Genomic DNA, 24,792 nt, shown 5'->3' with positions numbered 1-24,792 from the left:
TATCAATCGGTTATTGTTATCAAATTGTATTTGTCCCAAAGTGATCACATTAAGCAGCGCCTTACCATCTCTTGCCCTGAAACAAAGCAGAGGTTCTCCTGCAACCTGTACTGATTATCTCTAAATTTTTTAATTTTCGAACTCCCTTTTGCTTCTCACTGCTTCTACATCCCGTGCTGTATAAAGCGTTAAAACATATAGTGTATCCAGTGCTGTATAGAGGATTAAACAAATTGACCTGCTAGAACTCCCACATCAAGTATAATTAAAGTTCTGTAAACTTAATCTAAAAACAAGTTTTGAAAAAATAACTGAAAATTCAATTTACAAACATAATGAAGCAAAACCAAGGAAAGAAAAATTTGTAACATTAGTTTAAAATTAGCCGATATTTAAGATTTATTGATTTTCTTTAGATAAAGACTACATACAATGCATTGATTAATTTATAGCTGTCAAATAAGTCGTACAAATATTTTAAGAAATACTGCTTGCTTTGTACATTAAAGTTAAAAAATAGCAATAAAACATTTTTAAATTCAAGAAAAAGAAAAAAAAAAGTTCATAAAAATATTGTGTGATTGTAAAAGAGTTTTATAATTTTGAAGCTTATATTCGTTCCAACGCCTTCTAATTTCTGAAAAGATAAAGAGAAAGAGAGAGCGAGAAAGAAATAGAGGAGGGAGAAAAAGGGTGATTTTTTGAGAAAGAGAGATAAAAAGATTGTACAAGCAGTAGTACTATACTGCCGTGAGCAGGTAAAGGGCAGTAACTGCGAATTTTTCATTTATATATTTATATTTATTTATTTATTTATTTATTTATTTATTTTTTTTGCATTTTTGTCATCTATTGTACGTTATCTTTATTGTTCAAGCTCGCTTATTTGGTTTCCGCTGGAAAAAAGGTGCGAAAAAAGTCTAATTCCAACATTTTCCTATTATTAGTATAGAATCCACAAAAATATCTTTAAATATCTCAAAAATTCATTTCTGCAGATACTTCGGTTTACCTGCATACGGCAGTATACGTTGATGAATTATTACTGGGCTGGTAATAAAATATAGATGCAAGAGGGAAATGCTGAAATATGCATCTTCCCTTTAATTAAATTACTGAGAAAGAAATCTTTTTATGATAAATCAATACAGGTTTCCTAACTTGGCATAGTCTTCCGCCAAGTAACCTAAATGATATAATTTGGGTGATGAATAATTTTTAGTGGTGGTGTTCTGACACATTTTGGAAATGTTAAAGTTTCAAAAGGAAACTCTTAAATTGGGCTTTTTAGAAACGTTCTTTTAGGCTTAGCAAAACTAAAAAGAGTAATGAGAATAATAATAAAAGGTATAAAGCAGGACATGCGTCAGTGGATGTTCAGGATGAAAATATATTATCGTCTTATTGTTAGTGGTCTGTATCATTTTTTAAAAGTGATAACATTTTGATGTAAAAGCGTTGTTTATTTATGACAGCAGAAAGAACAGTGCTTGCTTAAACAAGATAAAGCAAGTTTAGTTCTCTATAATGTAGTGAACAATAAAGATTGCGACACAGTAAACTTTTTTTTCTGTAAGACTCTAAAGATACTCCCCGAGAATTTGGTTGCACCAAAAGTGGTCAATAGGGTCACGCAAAGAATTAAAAGAAAAAAAAAAAAGAAATCGAGTCGCTACAGCGCAGAAAGGTGCGAATGGGGAGGACTATTATATATATTCCAATCGCGCAACAAGCCTGAAAATTCGAAAAAATATAATATTTCACTTTTTCTTGGTGATTTTTTCTCACTTCTGCGTCAATGGTTTTTAAATGTTATTGGACGAAAATGTTGCGATTAGGGAAGAATTAAAAAGCAACATTTTCTTTATATCGAAATCGGATAATATCTGACGATTCCGCAACGAGTTGTGGGATTTGTTTCCTTGCGATTTTTTCAACTTTTGCTTCAATGCTTTTTGTTTCAATAATATAGGGCATACAAATTGAAACGAATGCTACCATATACTAATATAAATAATTATTTTTTCTTTTTCTAACGGATCATCTTTCGATTCCCAAATCCATAACAACTAATGAAAAATACAATCTTTTCAGTTTTCGTAAATTTTAAACAAATTATCGTAGATGCTTCGGGATTTTAAACGAAGTTAACATGAATATAAATCTGTAAAAGAACTTCTTTAAGAAATAATATATGATTCACTACTTGTCTGACCCATACTTTAACTATAAAAACGTGATGCATTGAAAAAATTAAACTGTTACTTTCAAAATTCACAGAAATTATCTGAAAAAGGGTCGTATTTGTAAAGAAAGAAAGTTCTGTGCGATTGTAAGATAACCTCTAAATACTGCAATATATTTCAATTCCCCTAAAAAATTGTTTTTGCCTCATTAATCTTTCGCAATGTTTTAGTGCATTTAGCACTAAAAAACAAGAAAGGGAGGGGAAAAAAAATACTTCGCCTGAAATTGAATTTGTTCATTTTTAATATCATTCAAGCGCGTAGCGCAATCTGCAGATATCTGATTGCAATAATTGTTTTTAATTCTTTTAGCACTTAATACACACGAAAAAACTTATAAGACTACATAGTACAAAGAAAATTTTTATTATTTAAAGATTATTGCAATTAAATAGTGGTCTTAAGCTCCATATAGAGTATGATAATGTATTTTAAAATGCGTCTTAACTTCAGTTTTTAATTAAATGAAAACATTTTGCATCTTTTTATTTCCGAAAAATTTTATGTAATACTTAACTGTAAATCTACTTTTTAGTAACAAAGGGATTCAAAAGTAAAAAAAATAAAAATAAAAAATTAAATATTTAATTATAGCATTAATAACTAACAAAGTTACAATCTGATAATATAAAAGTAACAATTATAAATATTTATATTTTTTTAACACGTATAATATGTAACAGTATTACTAAAAGAGAGGGTATGGGAACTGTGTTCACATGTGGCTCTAGATATTGGGTTCACAAATGCTCCATCATCTACCGTAGAACAAACTTGCAGAAAAAGAGAAATCTTAATTAATTGTATATATATTTTTAATATTATAGAAATTTACTTAAATGTTCGTAAAATTCGTTTGCAATAATTAAATTTAGCTTAATAGTTAGTTTAAAATATGTTTTCAAGAGTAAAATACAGTAATAAAATTACATACAACATCTATTCGAACAAAGCAAGTTTCCACCAGAGAAACATAAAATCAAGTTTTGCCAAGAGGTATAGGACTGGTAGCGCCGTTACTGGAATTTTTCAAGATTTTTCTGCTTGAAGTTATCTAAGTAAAACATACAATGCTCACAAGTGCAACCTTTTCAGCAGGGGTGCCCATCCCCCCCCCCCCAAGTTCGATGGCGCAAATCCCAACCCCCACATTTCTCAATCCTTTTTCCCTTCGGTATTTTTTATTTTTCAGGTCTCTTTTTTCATATTTTATTTACTTTTTAAAAATATTTTTTTATACATTTATTTATTAATTTTTAATAATAATAATAATAATAGTTATTACTATTTTATTAGAAAAGTTTTGTTCTACGCCGATGACATACACACGTACACACACAAACTAAATAACTAAATGAAATAAAATATAAACAGAATAAATTAAAATAAATAATTTACATTTAAAAAAATCAATAAATAAATTAAATAAATAAATAAAAAAATCCCCCCCCATGTTGATGGCGCAACCTGCGCAGCAATCCCCCCCACCCCTGTCTGTTCACATGTGCCCCTTTTTCTCCTACAGGTCGACATTAGCCTGTGATTAAAAAGCAACATTCACATACGAAAGATATCGGCGACGATCGAACGGTTTTGGCGAATCACCAGTGAAAATTGACATTCTCCGATTTCGGTCTTTCACGGTAACAAAAATTAATATTATAATTGCTATGACTAATTTAATATTACAATTGTGCACATTTCTTATTGCACAGTTATTATTTTTTGTACATATCTGAAGCAAACGTGTTGGAATCCTTTAAAAAAATAGACAATATTGAAATCACTGTCTGTGATGTTTTTCTTTTCTTTATTTTAAAACTTCAAACACACATTTCATTTTTCTTTTTTGAAAGGCTATATGAGGTACTTTCAGTTTCTCAGCCGCGGACGTTTCATTATTTAATATAATCTAGAGATATAATAAAGCGTCAGAAATGTGTGTTTTTTCTTTAATGTTTGTCATTTAATGATTTTCAAAAGTAATTCGCTGCGTACCTTTTAACCTTCAACTAATAGCTCATCAGTTGGCGAAATTCCAACAGAAAGGTTGTTTAACCAACTACACGGATATAAACAATGCGTGCAGTTTTCTTAGCTTTTTTTTTTTTTTAACATTGGTTGTTTGTTATTTAAAACCAATTAGATAACGTCTTGCTCAGGAGAGAAGAAAAAAAAAAAAGTTTTCAATCTTGGGTTACGTCATTAGAGACAAGGTCTTCATATTCTCATACTTAACGAATGCATCAGAGAAAAATTATCAAATATATAATGCAATAAGTGGGCTATGAAACATTTTGTTTTATGATTCAACAACGATGAGCAGGTGAGCGATAAGGAAATTCATTCTGAAACGACTCTTAAAGACTAATAAAGTCTCGCATAACAAATGCTGAGCTCGATCTCAAATTTGCAATAGCGTGATTGTTCATTCTTTTACAACGGTGATTCAATGCTCGTGCAACGGACGGCTGAAGAAATAAAAAGTGAGCGCATCAACAGATCATTTTTCAAACGTGTGATCGAGTCGCTTGGCTTAAATAGTGGATATATATGTATGCCACAAAGTTTGGCTCTTTCCACTGATCGCTCCCGACTGCAAAAGTAAGTACAGTTCATCTTTAGTTTAGGTCTTAGAGACTGTATGCTGAAGATTGCTTTCAAGTTGAAGCAAATATCAGAATTAATTTTCAAATATGTAACTGAATCTTAACTTTATTTTTTTATTTTACAAGGCATTCCTAATAGCTTACATTCGCACAAAAGTTATTTAAAAGAAAATGAAAAAGAAAAAAGAAAAATGTGTAAAAAAAGAAGGCTTAATGTAGCGTAAGAATATAGGAGACAAAAAAGAGATAGTCAAAAACAAATTAAATAACTAAATAGGTATTGAAAATAAAAAATTAAAAGTACGATTTTCAGATGGAGAAATGTATCCCTCGGTCAGTCAGCGGCCCCTTAAAACTTTAGAAGGAATGACGAGCAAATGATTTTTTTCCTAAACGATATTGAGTAAGGCATCTAATTCCCGTATTTAAAGTTTTGATATGAACTAGTTTTTTTAAAGTTTGAACAGTTCAAAAAACTGAACATTAAAGCCTACTTGGAAATTCAAGGCAAATATGAATCCGCTCTTGATGAAAAATGTGTAATTTTTTTTTAAATATTTCTTTTTATATTTTAAGGGTTTAATAATTTTAAGGGGGATAATTTTATTTTTTTTTCTTAACAATTCAAGAATTTTTAACTCTCACGACGCCAAAAGAAATTTGAACCTTTTAACTGACAAAAAAAAGCAACACTAAAAATTAATTCTAGTATTGTAAAAAAGAAAAAATAGTGCAGGTTCTGAATTAGTTCTCAATTTTCGGATTCAAGAAATAGAAAAATAAAAACAAGACTTAACTTTTACGAAAGTTATAGATATAGGTTAACTCAACCAAAATGAAGTGAGTTCAGCGCACGAGAAAGCAACACATGATTTTGTTTTTAATATAAATGATTAATGAAAAAAAGTAAAAGAAAAAATCTTCCGGAATATTTTAAAAAAATTTTAATATACTTTTTTGCCAACGTTTAAAATTTTAATTGATGTTTTGGAAAAAAATAATTTTTCATTAGTAGGGTCTGGTGGGGGAAAGTGGTCAATGGGGTAAAGTGGTCATTCGTGAAATAAATGGCTATAGCTTGGAAATAAATGTTCGAATGAATGTGAAAATTTTGTTATAGAGTAGGGCAGTTAGAAACTATATTTTGAATACAAAATTTAACAACTGGCAAAATTTTATTTGGTGAAAGAAAATATTTTGAGTGAATATGAAAAGTTTTTAAATCTAAACACCTCTTTTAACTTCCTTAAGAAATTTTGTTTGTTGGAATTATGAACAGATTGACTGCCTAGGAAGCTTCCTACATGTCTCAAGAACACTTACTTATTAGCAGTTAGCTGACTCTCTTTTAGATTATTTTTTAGAACAATTTAAGTAAGATGGGGTAAAGTGGTCATAATATTAGGCTTAACAAATATTGTTCTTTTAATGCCAATTAATCGTTAAGTATAAGATAGATATAAATTAAATAGTAATTTCACTTAATATGTATTGTTTTTACAGTAAACGGGGTTAAATTTACGAGTATATGCATATGTATACGCTAGTGTAGGGACGTATATAGACGTATTCACATAAATGCACTAATAAATACGTATATGAGTATCTATCTGCAAGTAATTTTAATCTAAACAGGTATACATTCGACTATAAACGTATATACTCGCTTATACTCGTGTATGTATAAACACTTATATACTCAGGTAGACACGAATATACGCGTACGTGCTCGAGTAGACACTAACACACAAGCATATGATATACAAGTAAACAGGGTGAGTTGAAACTTTTGAGCAAATTATTAAAATGTGTTAGAGGGGAGGATAAGAAGCAGGAACCATAAGAACATATGGTCACAAACACAATGCTGACGCACTACATGCACGCAGAGCCATAAACTGATGGATGCAAAACAGGTCACAAATTTATATATTACACAAAGAAAGTTTAACACAACATTTTAGGTCTGAAGAAAGTTTTAAAGCGATTGATGAAATTTGCGGCCTGCTTATAATTCTTTGCTTCTTATCCTCTCCTTTCACACTCCTTAGATTTTTGCTCAAGAACTTTTGCTCATTCTGCAGGTACACATGTATATAAGCTTATATACACGTGTATACATTCATGTACTGGTGTATACACGGAAATGTACGTATATACGTCTATACAGGTATATAATCATGTTTACACGTACATACGTATATACTCGTGCTTCACAATATATATATATGTGAGTAGACACGTACAAACACGCACTGGATGTATCCACGAATTAACTCGTGTATACCCGTATATGTGTGTATGTACACTTATATATGCGTGTATACGTCTATTGCACACGTATATACTCAGGTATGCACGTATGTACTCGAGATACAAGTACATACACGCATATGATATTCAAGTATATACCCGCACGTACGCGTGACACGTATATACTCGTGTAGACACGTATACACTCGTATAGGTGGTAATCTTGTATACATGCTTATATACTCGTGTATACACGTATATACTTGAGTAGGCACGTGCATGCATGTATCTGATGCATACATGTATCTTTTCATATATGAACGTGTTTACTAATGTTTACACGACACGTATTTACTCGTGTATACACAAATATGTTTGTGCATATACTTGTAACTATAAAAATAACCGAAATATACAAATATTAGGGTTGTTTATGATGGTTTTGCATCTATTTTTAACTATGACCACTTTACCCCATACTATGACCACTTTCCCCCACCCCGTGGGGTAAAGTGGTCATAAATACAAAGGGAAAAGAAAGTGTTATAAAACTACTTAAATCAATATTTATTTTCCTAAAACTCAATGTACTGTGTTCTTTAATAATGCAATGTAAAATAAAAACAAAAAAAGTTTAAATCTTTAAAGAATTTATTGCATCTATTATTCACATAAGTTGAAAACCTACGATTTTATGACCACTTTACCCCACCATACCCTATAGGTTATAATTTGGTCCATTTGTAAAATATTGCATAGAAATAGTTCTTACTTCGTTTTTTAGCTTATTAATAAAAGAAAATTTTTTTTGGAGGGGGGGGGGATTTTTTTTCTCTCATTGATAGTTTGCTTCTTCTTCTCTGCTCACTTACACATAGGAGAAAAAAAAAGAGAACTTGATTTCAAACTACTCCTGTATATACATTTTTCTTTTTTTTTCATTTATTAAAATTACTAAACTAAAATTTCTAAACTTACTAAAGCATTTACTAAAATGTGATGAATAAATAATTGTTTAATGTAATGATACTGATTTTTTAAAACTTAATTACCATTCACTTCGTATTTTAATTTATTATCTTTTAAAAAGATGAATTACCTTTAATTTAGAGTCAAAGAATAATCGAGAACCATAGAGAGAATAAGATAGCTTTTGCTCGAAAATTAATGTAGCCATACGGGAAAGTAAGTCCGTTTAGTGCTCGATAAATATTTGCAGGGATGCCCACCTAGGGGGGGGGGTCATGGAACAAACTGTACCATTGAAATTTTTAGGTGGAGGTGGTGTTTTGAGGGGTATTTTCTCATTTTTCTGGGGGGCTCTTGCTTTTAGGGGTGTCTTTATGATCTTTAGGGGGGCGTTCCCTTGCACTAAGGGGGTTGGGAATCTCTGTATTTTGTACTGATTACTGCTCTCCAAGCGCGACTAAAAAAAAAGGACTGGGAAGGGTTTTTTTTTTTTTTTTTTTTGCGAAAAAGAAACTTAACTAGGCGTTAAATAATTCTTACATAAGTTAAGAACAGTTTTTTTGCATTATTATTATGATGCACTTGCAGTAACATTTAAAAACAAAGAGAAGTAATTATTGTATTATGTGCCTAAATAAATAAATAAAAAATACGAAATATGGAACATTATAAAAAACTGATCATAAAACAAGTATAAAATATTGCATAAAGTATTATTACTCTTATTTCATTACGGATAATTTTTCAACACGGACTGATAAAAATCTCCGAGCACCGATCAAAAATTATTGTTCCGACAAGATCTCATTCGTCAGACCAGCGGTTTCGAATTCCTGCTATATTTCGACTTATTTATATTGGTTAAAAAATTAATTTATTAAATTTATTTAATAAATATTATTGCTGTATTGTGTAAGGTACTTATTGATACAGTAAAAGCAGTTAATGTTAAAAGAATACTACTTTTTATTTTTTAAATCATAATGTTATTTTTCTTGGTGTTGCCTCTCGCGTTCTATAAAACTCTGCAATGTACTACACAAACTAGATTATAAAGGTGTTAAACTAATAAGTAAAAGTATTTTTTAAGTAATGAAGGTACATATTCCTGTCGGGTATAAATTTAATTTAATCACTGATTTTTAAAATATTTCACAAAACATAACTTTTGTAAAAAAAAAAAAATAATAATGCAAGTAGATTAGTAGAGCTACACGAAGTCTCTGTTTGTTGCGTACTAATGAAATTTAGAATATCAATTAAACCAATAAGTTTAGTTATGCAAATAACTTAAACACATATTTTTTAGAACTGTGAAAAGTTTATGTTATCATTAATATTATTAAAGCTTTCTGTAAAAGAAAAAAAAAAAGTAGAACAGTAGTCTACGTGACGTTTTGAAAAATGCAAGACAGGCTAACATGTATTTTAAAGTAAGTTTTTGCACAAGTAAAGGTATAATGAGGCGAGCTAGCAAACAAAAAGACTGCAGCAGTAAAACGTTGGTAACAACAAAACTGCTCTTGTACTTGATTTAAAGCAAGTATGCTCAAACCTGTGATCCATTTGCATCATATCTGTGACTTTTCAAAACCTTAGTTAAATTTAATTAAACATTTAGAAAATTGAATGCAAACGAAAACATGTTTAAAAAATAACTGAACCTATAATGCAAAGCAGATAAAACCTTCAGTTTTTTTTATATTATTCATACTACTATGTATGATTTAAAGATGATATTCTCTAAAATCTTTTTTTTTTTCAATAATTGAAAATTGTGCAGATTCAATACGGTAGCTATGTATCAGATGAGAATCTTGTAAAATACAGTCGAGTCCCGACTTACGCGAGGGAGACAAGACACCTCGCGTAAGTCGGAATTTCGCGTTGAGGAACAAGGTATGTTTAGTGATTTTTTATAAGTATACCCAATTTTTTCAGACGTTTGTAAACACCCCTCATATTGTTTCAAACCGTTTATTAACTATCTATTGCAGTATCTTTTACAAAGAACGGAACACCCCTCTTTCTAGCCCCTTTAATCCACAATGCAAGAGCAGCTTCCATTTTCATGATGTTAGTATTTTGCTTCGAAACTACTTTGCGAGCTACAGTATTAAAACTTAATTAATAACTTTTACGGATTTCCTTTTCTTGATTTTTAATTATCCGAATTGAAGATTCACTCATACCTAATTTTCGCGCTACTTTTGATGCACTTTTTACGTGTTCAAGCATGTCCAGAATTTTGACCTTTTCTTTAATCGTCAAAAACTTTTTCTTTCTCTTCCCATCTTCGGAAACTTTAGTTGAAAGAAAACGTTTGGGTGCCATTCAATTTTATAAACGGTCATACGTAGAATGAAAAAATCTGAATGAAAAATACCGAGTGGATATTTGTATAATCGAAAGCAAAGCGATGTTTAGACTAGTATAGTGATTGAACTTCCTGTTTCAGTGATTCCAAAGGGATGAAAGTCCATTCACGAAACCAATATTTAGTGTCAATGAAGCCCATATTAACACTCCGCGATTCTTTTCCAAAAATTTTCGCGCTGCAGCTCGAAGGCCTCGGCTGCAGTCGTAGAATTTGCGTCAGCAAAAAAAAAAAAAAAAAAATCTCATTACTCAGGAAAAACTCGCGATGTAGCCATTTCGCGTAAGTCGGATCGCGTTGTAGCGGGATCAGACTGTAAGATCAAACTGCCTTTCCATTCTGCCAACAGAAAAAATAAAACACGAGATAAAATTGAAGAGTAGCTTTCAGATTGTTGAACTACGTTTACAAAGTAGGAAAACGTAAAGTGAAAAGTTTTTACGTCTATGGAGTTTTAATTCCATAAAAGATGTATGGTCTTGCATAAAATAAGAAAAGTATTTCATTTCAGAAAAAAATATATTTTAATCAAAATTCCACTAAACCGTACATTCTTCAGATAGTTTACTCATTTTATCAATAAAAACATATTATTCTTTTGCAGTCAAATTTACAACAGAAGACAATTTTAAAAAAAATTGTAAATCAGATGCAAACTGATATTAATAAAAAAAATCATTAATAAAACGCTTTCATTTTAGCTATTTTTTTATATTTGTAATAAGAAGAATCTATAAATGTCAGTAACCATGAAATACATTTCTGTACTTTTGATTGCTATGTTTTGGCAGTTCATTTTTGCATTTAAACTAAGTGTATTGTTTAGAAATATACATAACTTGCAAGACTTTTATGACAAAATTTGCAGCGGTAGTATAAACTCTTCTTTAGCGATAAACTAAATTTTTTTTTTTATCGTTTCAAGTTCGTTGAACTACGGTTTTAGAGATTCAAAAATAGCAAACCAAATTTTGTGTTAAAAATAAGTCTCATAACATGTTGTTCAAACGTACGTTAAAATGATCATAAGTAGGGCTCGACCGATGGCATTTTTTGGCCGATGCCGATTGTTGGCCGATTGTTCAAAGATGGCCGATGGCCGATAGTTTTCCTCCAAATGGCCGATTGCCGATGGCCGATGGCCGATGCCGTCGGCCGATGGCAAAAAAAAAAAAAAAAAAATTAATAAAAAGATTAATTTGAATTCTGATATGTTTAATTCAAATTATGTTTTTCGCAATCACGAGTTGCGACAGGACCCTACTTATTGGAGTTATTGTTTCCAGAAACTGCTCCTGACCCCCCAAACCTGCCCTTCTCCTGAGCGGTTACGCGTGTATAGTTGTGTGTTTGTGTGTGTGTGTGTGTAGGCGCGCATGCATATGTAGGCTTGTGTGTGCGTAGACCTGTGCACACACGTAGGCGTGTATGTCTCTCTGTGTGTAGGTGCTTGTGCATGTGTAGGCTCGTGTGTGCATACTTTTGTGTATGCACATGGGCGTGTAGGAGTCACTGACCAGGAGAAGCGAATTTCGGGGGACATTGCTCAGGACCGGAGGAGCCGCGCCTGCAGAGGACGGTGGGCGGGAGTGCGGCAGAGGGAAGCGGGGGGGGGGGGGGGGGAGGAAATAAAATCAGCCTAACGTAAAGGACAGTCAAATGAGAACAATAAGCAATCGTGATTGTCAGGGATTTGAAGGATCATTGAAACAAGTATAAGAAATACGCAAAATGACATTTCTTAGCCAAAATAATTAATCGCTAAATATTTAAGAAATGCTTGAAACGACGAGGGTAGGTTTGGGGGGGACACCCTCTGATTTTGGAGTAACTCACAAATTTAAACTTCGGCCCCAACTTCAGCCTCATTTTTTTAGTACAAAACCGCGACCACCAACGCCTCGGAAGAGTTTCTGAATCTACTTCAGCACTTCCGAAGAAAAAATTCAAAAGTGCCTTTGATTTCCGAATTATGTCACCATTCAAAACGTCTATAATCATTTTCTTACATTAACCCCTTCAGACCTGGTGTCCGATATACCGGACATACTTTTAAACAGCTCCTAATCATTTAATAATTGATTTAATTAGTTGATTATTTTGTAGTTGACTCTTTACATTCTACTTATTATAATTTGAAGTAATTTTTCGTTTTGGGTTTGACAACACTGACATATAAGGATTGAGAGATAGAGAGTGGCCCAACAATGGATTTTCATTTGAAAAGCGAGGTTTTTTCCTGATTTTTTTAAAAATAAACAATCTTTAATTAATAGTTTCAAACACTTATATTATGTTTTATAATTGTTTGTAGAACATTTTATAATGAAGTTTGTTCGGTATTTTATCGTTTTTGTATATGAAATATTGATTTCAAAAATATAAGTAAGGAATATTGGATGTGCCATAACTCTTTTAATTTTTCTCCTACAAACTCAACATTTTGTCAATAAGATACCCTTTACCATAGTACACTGTGTACCAATTATCAACATTTTTGGTCCAATATTTCATAATTCCGACTGAAGGGGTTAATGCTCTAAATTCTTCCTAAACAATATATAAAGCTTGAAAAATTTTTTCCAATTTTGAGAATGGTGTTAGTTTTAAACAACTAAGAAGTACAACCTAGAGTTTAATTTCAGAAATTGAGGGAGTGGGAGGAGGGGCACGCGAATGTTCTCGGATATACAAAAAATAGTCATAAAAATAGAGTTCAAAATAATCATAAACATTGAGCAGAAAAACCCTTTTAAAATTTGCACCCGAGTTTGTTTTGACGTGCAGTAGCGGATTTAAAAAATAGCAAATGTTGCAATTGCGCGAGAGGCCCATAACCTTAAGGGCACCGTAGGAGTTACAAAAATGCTTATGATAAATGTTTTACAACTTCTGTGATAGAGAAATAGGGCTCCAAACTTGTAGCTCCGCCGAAGCGATACAGAAAAGACTGCATTACTGTGATTCATATTACAAATATCGAAAAATTAAAAATTACCGTCGGTTTAACGGGATACTAACAAAATGAAACTAAACCGGTTTCGCCATCTCATATTTTTTCCATGGCCTCCAATTCGACAACACATCATCAAATGATCGTCAGTCTGAGACGCTATATTAATTTTCCATTGAAATAAGTAATTAATAGCCACAAAAAATGAGTAAATATACTTTTTTTAACACCCGATCGAAAACAAAAAGGGAAGTGCACAACTGGAACGTACGCACATCCCATATGCGAAAATTTAGCCTTCTGCAGCTTACCATTTTTGAGTTATGACTTATGAGAGATCCATACGTACATCCAGTCGCAAGAAACAACGCAATAATTAACTTCTTTGGTACCTGAATGCAGTATTAAAAACTCTTTCAGGGGTGATTAAAATAGAAATTCATACTGAAATTTAAGTAAACAATTTTATATGAAAACAATAACTCCCTTTACTTTGTATTAAAAAGTAAAACAACAAAGGTCCCTTTTTTTTTCAAAAACATCGGCCAATTCCATCGGCTTTTCGATGTTTTTTAAGGCCGATGGGCCGATGTTTCCTGCAAGTTAGCATCGGCCGCCGATGCCGATGCCGATGGCTAAATTGTTGAACCATCGGCGCCGATGCATCGGCCAGGCCGATGCATCGGTCGAGTCCTAATCATAAGCAGTTTCACGACATCAGATTATTAGAAAATGATATAATATTCTCTAAAACATTTAACTATAAATAAAGCAGGATTTCATCCCTCCGTTCATTCACGCCACTCCTGAATGAAAGTACAGTTTCATTTTATAGCTGTCATAAAATGAGCCAATATCCGCTGTTTAAACACATCAGGGTACACGGGCATAAAATTCTTTTAAATGGTTACATAACGAAATTTCTTTGAATTCCTAAAACTAAAGGATCAATTCCAGTATGCAATATATCAGTTGACACTTTAATTAAATATTGAAATTATTATTTGTGATGAAAAAATGCATGGCCGCATATTCCTAACATTGAGTTTTGGGACAGAGGCAAAATCAAGTACTTATTTTAGTTGAAAATTTTGTCAGAAGGCTTAAATTAGCCATTCCCTGGCATAATATAAAAAATGTGGTAAATGTTTAATTCAGAATTTTAAATGTAGTTCAATAAAAGAACTGTTAGAAGAGCCATTTTAGAAAAAGTCGAAATAAGTCTATCAGTTGAAAATGCAGCAAATGGTAGGCAACAGATTGTCAAGTTTATTGATTAAACGCATCTGCTTCGGATTCCTAGTAGCTTTCTCAATATTCAGAATCAGCTAGCATTAATATAAAATTTCAGAAGAGTCTTAGTTACACATAAAAATTTAGTACATGCAATAAACCTACAGCTCAGTTATGCCATCCAAAGATTGCAGGTTCATTCTTGTTATGAATCATCAGTCTGGAATAGATAATAACCGAGCGGGAGACAGATGTCTTCTTTTTGAAGCTAATAGTACCAACAAACTGGCAGCTAAAGTAAATTCTTCACACCACGCTGTACCGGATTTTGTTTTCAATAGACGAGTTGAACCGTACCATTGCTGCGGATTCTCACTGGTGTAGTACATTCACTTTAACTACCAGTTTGTTGGCAATCTCATCTTCAATGAGATGAAATCTGCCTCCAGCTCGGTTAATGCCTATTCCAAACTGATGAGTCCACAACAAAGAAGAAACTACAGTCTCTGGATGCCATAACCGCGCTGTTGGTATATTGCATGTAATTCTGTCTTAGCCCTGACTTAAGGGCAGTAACTTACTGCTTAAGAAAAATTAGTATTCCGCTCCTTCCATTAACAAGTAAACTGAAACATGCAAAAGAAATTAAACCGATTATTTCATCGAATTGGCTATCATTTTTTCACTTTACTGGCTCAAAATATTTCTAACGGGTAGAATAGACCGATCAATGAATGAGCATTTTTGCTCAATTTCCCTTTCAAAAATCCATAACTTTGTTAAACAAACTAGCGTTTAGCACGTGGCGATAAAATCATTTTTACTGACAAATGTAGTTATTTAACAAAATGGGATACATTTTACGGTTCTCCGTCAAGATTTCTAAGGATATTGCAATGAAAAAAAAAGCTTGACATCTGTGTAAATAAATGTCTCTAACTTGGGGACAAACATAACATTTTTTAGTTGTTTTCTTTTTGTAAATGAAGAGAAAAGAGCTAGAACTGTCCGTTCTCGAAAGCGAAGACTACCACTCAGGACATATTCCATTCCAAAAAGAGGCGTTAGGTTGAGGATGGGCACTTTCCGCTCGCACTTGCTGTCTTTGAACACGTTATTTTGTACCTTTTACTTCCGGGTTTCCTTTCCTATTTTGATAAAATCACAACAGACCTGACGCATGCGCGCGAATTGGTGCTAAGTCTATTAGGAAAACGAACAGTACTTCAATATTTGTCAAAGAAAAAACGTTTGAAACCTTACTTTTGAAAAAAAAAAAAAATGTGAGCTGTTCAGCTATTGTAGGGTTGTTCATTCACTCGTCGTTCTACTCTGTTAAACTGGAGATTGGAAGCATTTTATGTACGTTTGTGTGACGGTCTGATCTTTCAAGTTACCCTAACGTTTACTACTACAGTTACACATAACTTATTTGTTAAAAAAGAGTCGAGTAAAATGTTTAATCCCTCTTGAGATTTTGAAAAATTTAAATTTATTTCCATGCAGTTGTTTGCCTTTGAAAATATTTTCAGGACAAGGTGTAAAGAGGAAGATATATCTTTTATGCATTCTAATCAAATAGGTGGATTCGAACCAAGAATTTACTAAAGTAACACTGAAAATGCTCGTAAAAGATTTTTTCGATCTTTTCACATTAAGATTATTTTTCTTCAGTAGAGAAAAATGTACATTTGGCGATTATATAACGTCACTCGATGTTAGCTAATGATGCCAATGAAAGCTGTTTGAAATAAAAGAAAAAGAAGTATTCAAGACATCTCATGACACAAGACATAGGTTTGATAAATGTTCATAAAATAAATAATTTAATTAATAAATTAAATTTAAGGAATTGAAATCCTTCCTTTTTTTTGACGGAAGTGACGAATGAAAATTAAAATAAAAGAAAAATTGTTAAGATACATTTAAGGATATAAATTATACAAGTAATTCAATATCATACTGGAACAAGAGTGCAGCGAGTAGGTTACTCCACAGGATATTTAGTTTTAAGTCATATTGCCAGTCCAAGTATGTTAATTTATTCATGTAAGGAGTACTATTACCCCCCCCCCTCCACACCCTAGGAAAAGTTTCCCACTACGGTAAGTTGCAACGACAACTAATAGTTTTTTTTACATTTGAGAAGAACTTTATGCAACGTAAATACATGATTGAGTTACAAGTTAAAAAAAGAAAAACAAAATATTTTTCGAATGAAGTATTTTTTATTCCATCTTGGCGCAGTAGAAATTCAGTTCTACTACTTTTTAAATTTTACTCTGTAAATGTGGGACTGAAAAGTCTGAAAATATTTTACCATTTCACTTTACCCCTACAATCTTCTGCTTTACATAAACATTATTTTCTGCTGTCAATTATGTTTAGTTTTCTATTTTATTCTTTGTCTAAATGATAATTATATGCTTTTAAAGGTTCCTTCGAAATGGATCTTGTGAGAGTGACTTCTGTTTTGACTTTCGTTATGATGATGATCGGAATGACAGCAAGTCAAACTTGTCTGCCAATATTCTTGCGCTATAACGAAAAACATTCTTATTGTCAGCCGAAGAACCCATCATGCAACATACTTGCTACATATGTAACTGATGATGAAAAAGTTATAATTGTGGACGAGCACAACAAGTATCGAAGCAAAATAGCAGCTGGAAAGGAATTGAAATTGCCTTCTGCAGGAAATATGCTTCAAATGGTAAGATTATGGGATTTATGTATTTACAATAACATTTTAATGATCAATAGGTTCGTATAATACACTGTTAAAACTACAGGATGCATTCGGCACCTTTCAAGGGAGAAACGCTTGTTCACCAGCGGCACCCAATACGGAGCCGAAATCGCACCTCTAAATAGGGTGAAAAACAGGCACCTTTTGAAAACTAGACAGCCGGAGTGAAAAAAAGGAACCTTCGGTGAGAGAAATGGCACCCTTACTGTAGATTCTCCCCTCCCCCGCATTGTGTGCGTTTTTGAATACAGTTGTGTATTTTTTTTCCCCTTTTTTAAGTTTTGTTTTGATTTATGATATTCTACGTTTTGGACATTTTCACGTTGAACTCGGTATTGGGAATGATTAAAACATGTAATTACAGCATTTAATCATATTTCAGAGCTTTCAACATAGTTAAGAAGTGCTCTTAACTTTAATTCATCTGATCGTGCTCTAACTCAGTGTTTCTCAACCTCTTTTGACCCACGGGAGCGGTAAAAGCAAATGAAAAACTTTGCGGACCGGTGAAATCTTTATCGTTTTCTTAAAAATTCATAAAATAAATAATATGAATAATAACTCTGGGGCCGTTAAAAAACATGTGAAAAAATTCAGGGTTCTGATGGGTTTTTTAACCAAAAGTAATGTTAAAAATTAATAAAACAATAAATATCTACCCCTCCACTTATTATCAAAGATCTGTCACAAATACGTTATAATTTAAAAACGAGTAATTATTTAAAACATGTGAGAAATTATACATTTACTAAAACATGACGTATTCCGAAAATGAAGCATAGCTGTACTTATGGATTATTTACATGATGAGCCAAAAATATTCAGGGATATTACAATTACGGAAGAACAAAATCGTTTCATAAACGTTAATCAAGAGTAACAAAATAAAATGCACATAAAGTTTTTCAACCAGTTAAATAAAAAACCAAATGGAATTTCTAACGCTATTGAGCATCAACCGCTAACAGGAAATGATTCTAACACTTGAATGAGAAAGCAAAAAAAAAAAAAGAGCTAGACTGAGCGAGTTTTTTTTTCTCGCTAGCTTTCTGTTATAATTACGAAGCACAAGAAACATTTTTATTAAGGTTCTTTTGGTGATTAATAAAAGCTGCTTATCGAGAATTCAAGAAAGTAATGACAGATATTTTTAGTAGCGTTTTGAATGCTGGAAATTTCACGATAGTAACGGTAAACGGGAACTAGAAGACTAACGGTTACTGAAAAGCAATAAATGCACTTTTAAACACTTAACTATGTTTGAAAGCCCTAAAAGCTACAAAGTGATCAATAGCTGTACTTACTTGTAATTTCGGATAATTAATCCTAGAAAAGTTGTGTTTTAATCCAATAGTGTACTTCATTCAATGTGAAAGACACACAAACGCAATCATTATTTGTCCGCCATATTGAGGTGGTTGAATGTACAGTGAAACCTGTGTAAGTTGACCACTTACTGTGCAATACTTCGGTGGTCAACTTAGACAGGTGGTCAACTTATAAAGGGGGTAATGATGATGATGATGATGATTTTTTTTTTTTTTTTTTTTGTAAGTCTTGCACCATGCATTCATTTTTTGCCTAATTGACACTTACTCTTTCTGTTCAACTCACTTTCATTGTTTAGCATTACTTTGAAATCAATACTTTAAAATGTTATTCGAATATTTTTAGAGATTATTTTCCCAGAATGATGTATAGTATGTTATGAAAATTTAACATTTCAGTAAATTGATCAAAAAAAAAAAAGTCTTATTGTTTATGAAAAGTTAATCATTTTATATTAATAGTTCCTAAAAAATTATAGTTAATCAAAAAATAAAAAAATTTTCGTTTAACAACAAAAGAAAAACAAGTTTGGAGAATAAAAGGGTTCTTAGTAGTTTTCCCATGTGGTTAAACTCAAAAGGAGGTTTAGTTATGCTGCTGTTTCATTAGTGGGTAAAATGCTGGTCTGGCATCAAAAATATTCTTGGAAAGCTATAAAAAAATAATAAAAATAATAATTTGTTGAATAAAATTTTTAAAAATAAACCAAGTGGTCAACTTACAAAGGGTTTTTTACAATACTCCAAACCAAACTTGGGGTTCATTAGTGGTCAAGATAGACAGGTGGTCAAGATAGAGAGGTGGTCAAGTTACAGAGGTTTTCTTTCATTATATAAGATAGGACTAATTCCGTTCCTGACAAAAGCGGTCAACATAGACGGGTGGTCAACTTACAAAGGTGGTCAACTTTACAGGTTTTACTGTATGTCTAAGGCAAAAAGCGCATGCGCAATGAGTCTTTCTGCGATTGCATGCTGTTTTGGCTCCTCTGCTCTATTTTCTGGCCTGCATTGCTCCTTCAGGCACTATGCTTTCACCTTAGAGGGAATATTTTCACTCGTCTGGAACCCCTGGTTATAGCAGTGTACAAACTCACGATTCGCACCACAAAACGCATGTTCAGCACTACGTGTAGAACCGCATATACAGGGTGAGCCCGAAAAAGATGGCGAAACTTTACTGGGTGGAATAAAACATCTAAACAAACAATCAAGAATTTATAGGAACATATAATCGCAAACGCACTGCTGACGAACTACATGCACGCAAAGTCAAAAATTGACGGTTACGAAACCGGTCACATATTAATCATAGACGATTGTGAGCAACATTTTAGTTTTAGAAAAGATTTAAAACAGGTGTTGAAACTTGTTTGATGTTGCTCCTAAACACGCGTCGCAATGGCAACGCAGCGATGGGTGAAATTTTATCGGAATGACTAATTGTTACGCTGTCGCAATTAAAACAATTGCAGGCCACAAATGTCAACATCTGCTTTAAACCTGTCTTATAAACTAAAATTGTGTGTAAAATCGATTTTGTGTAACTAGTTTGTGACCGATTTAGCATTGCCGGTTTTTGGTTTTATGTGCATTTTTGCACAAATAAAATATACTGCGTCTGTGACCATATGCTCCTATAGATCCTTGCGTGTTTAGAGGTTTTCTATCATCCAGTAAAGTTTTGACGTCTTGTTCAAACTCATCCTGTGTATATAAGTTGAATTAGTACAATATTTCTGTGAAATAATTTTAATTCTGCTCAACTTAAGACTTCTTTTCCCGATATTTTTACACCTGCTTAACACTCGGCACATGCATTAGTTGACCTTGAAAATTCAATTTATTTTGTGTTTTCCACAATTTTAATGTCACGAAGTACACTAAAAGTCAATTGCACATATCTTACTCTTCTTGTGCATTTCTCATGAATTATATTCATTGAAACATTTCCCACTGCTGACACAAGAAGATTTTCATCGTTGGAAAAAAAAAAAAAAAAAAAAAAAAAAAACCATTGTTTTATAATATTAAGGAATGTGTAGTTAGTTTTGATCTTAATTTTTGTAATATATTAATTGATACCATATTGTGACAAATATGAAACGAGTAATCTCACTGATAAACAAGATATTTTAGCAGCCGGAAATCTTGCAAGCGTGCGGGCAATCAGGGTTCAAATTCTGTGCATAGTCGTCTGATTGCAAATATTTATGACAGTGTACCGACCGATATTTCCGTTTCAGGTAAAAATTACAATCTCTGAGGCGTCAAAGGTTAAAGGCGTTTTCAATTCAGATATTTTTAATTTCTGATTTGAAGTCATCACCATCAAAATCTCGTTTTCAAGAAAATTAGTAATCAAGCAGTTTTATTTATAATAGGTCACACTGTTGCACTTATTTTGAAGTAAAATAGATGAAAGCGAGCCAAATGTGACCACGGTCACATGTGAACATGGTATGTTTTACGTATGGTAACTTGAAGAAAATCGTGAAAAATTTTGAAGTGATGACAGTACAAGTCCTACCTCTTGGAGAATTTTTAAAGCGATGGGATATTTTGTATTTTCTGTGGTGACAATTTCTTTGATTTAGCAACTTTTGTATATAATTTCACTAATGTCCTTTTCACTTGAAAATACATGAACTAATTAAAATTTAAACTCAATTATTGCAAACCATTGCATGAACTTTAAGGTAAATTTATGACAATGTTTTATACTTTTATTGAATTAAATATTCCTTATTTTTTCAAATTAGCCCTACATTAGATGATGGTGTACTTACGAACGTAACATCTGGATCACACGCGAGCAGTTTCCGTATCCCATTAATTGTATTAATATTAGTTTAGGCTATTTTAAGTTTCTTAAAAAATGTGCAGACATTTATAAGTATTATTTTTATATAATCGATTCATACATTTCCTGTTAATATTTAAAAAAATAAAATCAATTAATTTATTTACTTTTTTCATTTATGATTTTTTTTTGTTACTAAATAGTCAAGAATTTAGTGCTGTAGAATAGTTACATTTAATAAAAATACAAAATATTTTATATTGATTAAGAAATTGAGTTAAAATCATTTGAAATAAGTTATCATGTTCTGTTAAATTCTTAAAAGCAGTATATAATTTAAATAATCTTTATATAACAAAATAATCTTTGTATTATGTAGTCTTATAAGTATTTGTCTTGCCTATGCAGTGATTAAAAAATGCTACGCAACTCTAAAATTTGACAGTTAGCATTTTTATATGTTTCAGGAAAAACTTTTTCTTAATGACCTCATTACTGTACAATTTAAACCGACACAGCGTAGGTTAAAAACCCTTCAGTGTATTGGTATGCACGAATATGTTTTATGTTAAAGAGTTTTGAAATATAAAGCGTTCGAAAAGTCCTTGACATATTTTAAAAAATCATAGAAATCCAACAAATTGTAGTATGATTATGAATATTCGGGTTTTGACAAATAACTTTACAGATTCAAGAATTTTTTTTGACATCGTAAAAAAAAAATGAAGAAAGAAAAGTAACTATCGGTAATCGATGTATCGTCACAGTAAGATGAACAAACGTTATGTGAGATGTTTATTATTTTATCAAGCAGAAAGCAATACCTTTTTTTTTTTTTTACCAGAGTTTAACGTGTGAAGCGTATTTTGCTGGAACCACATCTAAACGGTTCTTAAGTTCATCCCATGTCCACAAACATATTAAACTCTAGTAATGAAAAGTATTGCTATATGTGTAATAAAATGATTGAACGCCTCACATGACTTCTTTTTTTTTCTTTACTGTGATGAGACAGCGATTACCTATAATTACACTTTTCCCATTTTTCTTCTTTCTCTTTTTTTTTCCCATTTTTCACTTTTTTATGATGTTATAAAAAAAAAATCTTGAACATGTGAAGTATTGTGGCACATACCGCATATTCATACGACAATTTGTTGCTTTTTTATGAGTTTTTGAAGCGTACCAAGGACTTTTCGGACAACCTGTATAATGATTGTCCCGTTTTCTTTCTTTCTTTCTTTCTTTTTTTTTTTTTAAATTCTTGTTCACATGTTCTCCCAGACTTTTTCACATATACCCCTCCCCCTGTAGGGGCACATGTGAACAATTGAAGTCATTTTTTCAGTTTCCAGAAATGTAAAGAAATAATTCTGCAATTATGTGCAAAGCAAGTTTGTAGTTTTTATTTTTCAGATTTATTTTAAGAACTAAATCGCTCTGCTACTTTGCGTATCAAATTTGGGATATAAATTGGTTCACATGTTTAAAAATTCAGACTAGTCATGGTTCTATTTAAGGTGTTACGGTTCTCTGAAGTTAAGTGGGCATAACACCCCCATTTTCCAATACTACAAATAAAAACTTGTTAAATGATAGAAAGAAAATACATTCCTTTCCGGTATCCCTTATATTTCCAGCTTATGATAAAAATATCATCGTCCATTTTCAAAAATGACAAACTATGCGTTGAGTTTCTCTCCCAGTAACTACATTAAAAACACAATATTTGCTGTAAAAAACATAATCAGTTTTCTAGCACATTTTTAAAGTGTTATAAATATGTTATTTAGTTATTATCTAATTTTTCCACCTTATGTTTACAGGAGTGGGACGATGAACTTGCGGCTGTGGCACAGAAGTATGCTGAACAGTGCCAATTCAGTCATGACCCAGCGAGTGCTCGAAGAGTTCGTAAGTGAAATTGCCTTCTGTTTCTAATGGGGACTGCGTTCTAACACTATTTAGCCTTTAGCAGACTTAGTGCAATGCCCCGATACGGCTTCCAGTCTTTCATGTGCCACCATTAAAGCGCAGGATGTCAATGGCACGGATAATTTGGACGCCCAGTTTCTACCAGATGGAGGCACCCGGGCTCTCTTTTGTTGCGAAATTGCACTAGGAATTTAATTTTAGTCGAGGGATATTCTAAGCTAAACGAATACCCAAGGGATCTTTTACATGCCGCATAATCATACGATATGGACGGAAATTGCTATTTCATCTGTAAAATAAATTAATGCCTTTGAATGCACGTGTTTCATCGGATTGAAAATGATAATTCCTGTAAAGTCGAATACCAAATTCGGGATAAAGAAAATTATAAGAAAAAAAAATCATGTTTATTTAATCATAAAAATCATTAAAATAAATAAGGGCACAGGAAAGCAATGACGTCAAGTTATACAGGGTGTTCCGTTTTAAGCTGCAAGACCTTTATTTTCGCAACCGTTAGTCTTAGATGTATACTTCCAGCAATTGCAAAAATGTTTAAAATTAGATGTGGAGTTAAGATATTGAAAGTTTAAACTGAAAATAAAAATAAGTAAATAAATACAAACTTTAGCTTTTTATAGGGACCCCAGGTCCCCTAACTTATATTTAGGGAAATAATCTCCATTGAAAAATAATTCCAACACAAAAAGTCTGAAATTAGTACGACCAATATTCACCGAGATATGAAACGCAGCGTTTTGTGACTTACACCACTTTTCACTCGACGTTTAATGGGGAAATATAACGGTTAACAAGTGTTTAAAATTATATGTGTGCATAGAGTGGTTTTTCAAATTGATCGAAGTTTCGTCGGGTGTTTTTGCGTATCACGGCATAACATTTGCATTTATTTTTGCATAGCAATGAAAAATATAAATACCTTGTTTTCTTACTTTGACGACCTGTCATTCTTCTGAAAGGGCGATTAGTTCCAATCTCATCTTCTGTATGGTCCCTTAAATCTTTGAAGTGTAATATCTCCTTGAGTTTTGGTCGCACAAATGTTAAGTTTTTTGTGTCAGTAGTAGTTTTCAATGGACATTATTTCCCTAAACATTAGTTACGGGACCTAGGGCCCGTAAAAAAGTTAAATTTTGTATTTTTTGACCCCCTTTTTATTTTTGCTTCAAACTTTCAATATATTAACTCTGCATCTGCTTTTGAATATTTTTGCAATTGGAAGTATACATTTAGGACTGACGGTTGCGAAAATAAAGGTCTGGCAGGTTAAAACGGAACACCCTGTATACTTTTATAAATTAAATGGATATTTCTAC

At 32.1% G+C, this 24,792-nt stretch overlaps 1 protein-coding gene across 2 annotated transcripts in view; it reads left to right on the top strand.

The window, feature by feature from the left end:
* The window catches only part of LOC129219233 (CRISP/Allergen/PR-1-like), a 55,597-nt gene that overhangs the window by 8,239 nt on the left and 22,566 nt on the right, over window positions 1-24,792 (top strand). The window contains exons 1-3 of one of the 2 annotated variants that reach the window (XM_054853555.1): window positions 4,687-4,850; window positions 17,076-17,353; window positions 23,347-23,434. In XM_054853555.1, coding sequence (XP_054709530.1) covers window positions 17,087-17,353; window positions 23,347-23,434 — 355 coding nt within the window. In that variant the 5' untranslated portion in view covers window positions 4,687-4,850; window positions 17,076-17,086. Of the gene's footprint in view, window positions 1-4,686; window positions 4,851-17,075; window positions 17,354-23,346; window positions 23,435-24,792 lie in introns of those variants that run through there. The other variant, XM_054853556.1, reaches the window with a different exon arrangement.

The sequence above is a fragment of the Uloborus diversus genome, chromosome 3 (assembly GCF_026930045.1).
Source record: "Uloborus diversus isolate 005 chromosome 3, Udiv.v.3.1, whole genome shotgun sequence".
Classification (NCBI taxonomy): Eukaryota; Metazoa; Arthropoda; class Arachnida; order Araneae; family Uloboridae; genus Uloborus; species Uloborus diversus.
The sequence above is the reverse complement of the archived record's forward strand: the minus strand, read 5'-3'. Positions and strand labels throughout refer to the sequence as shown.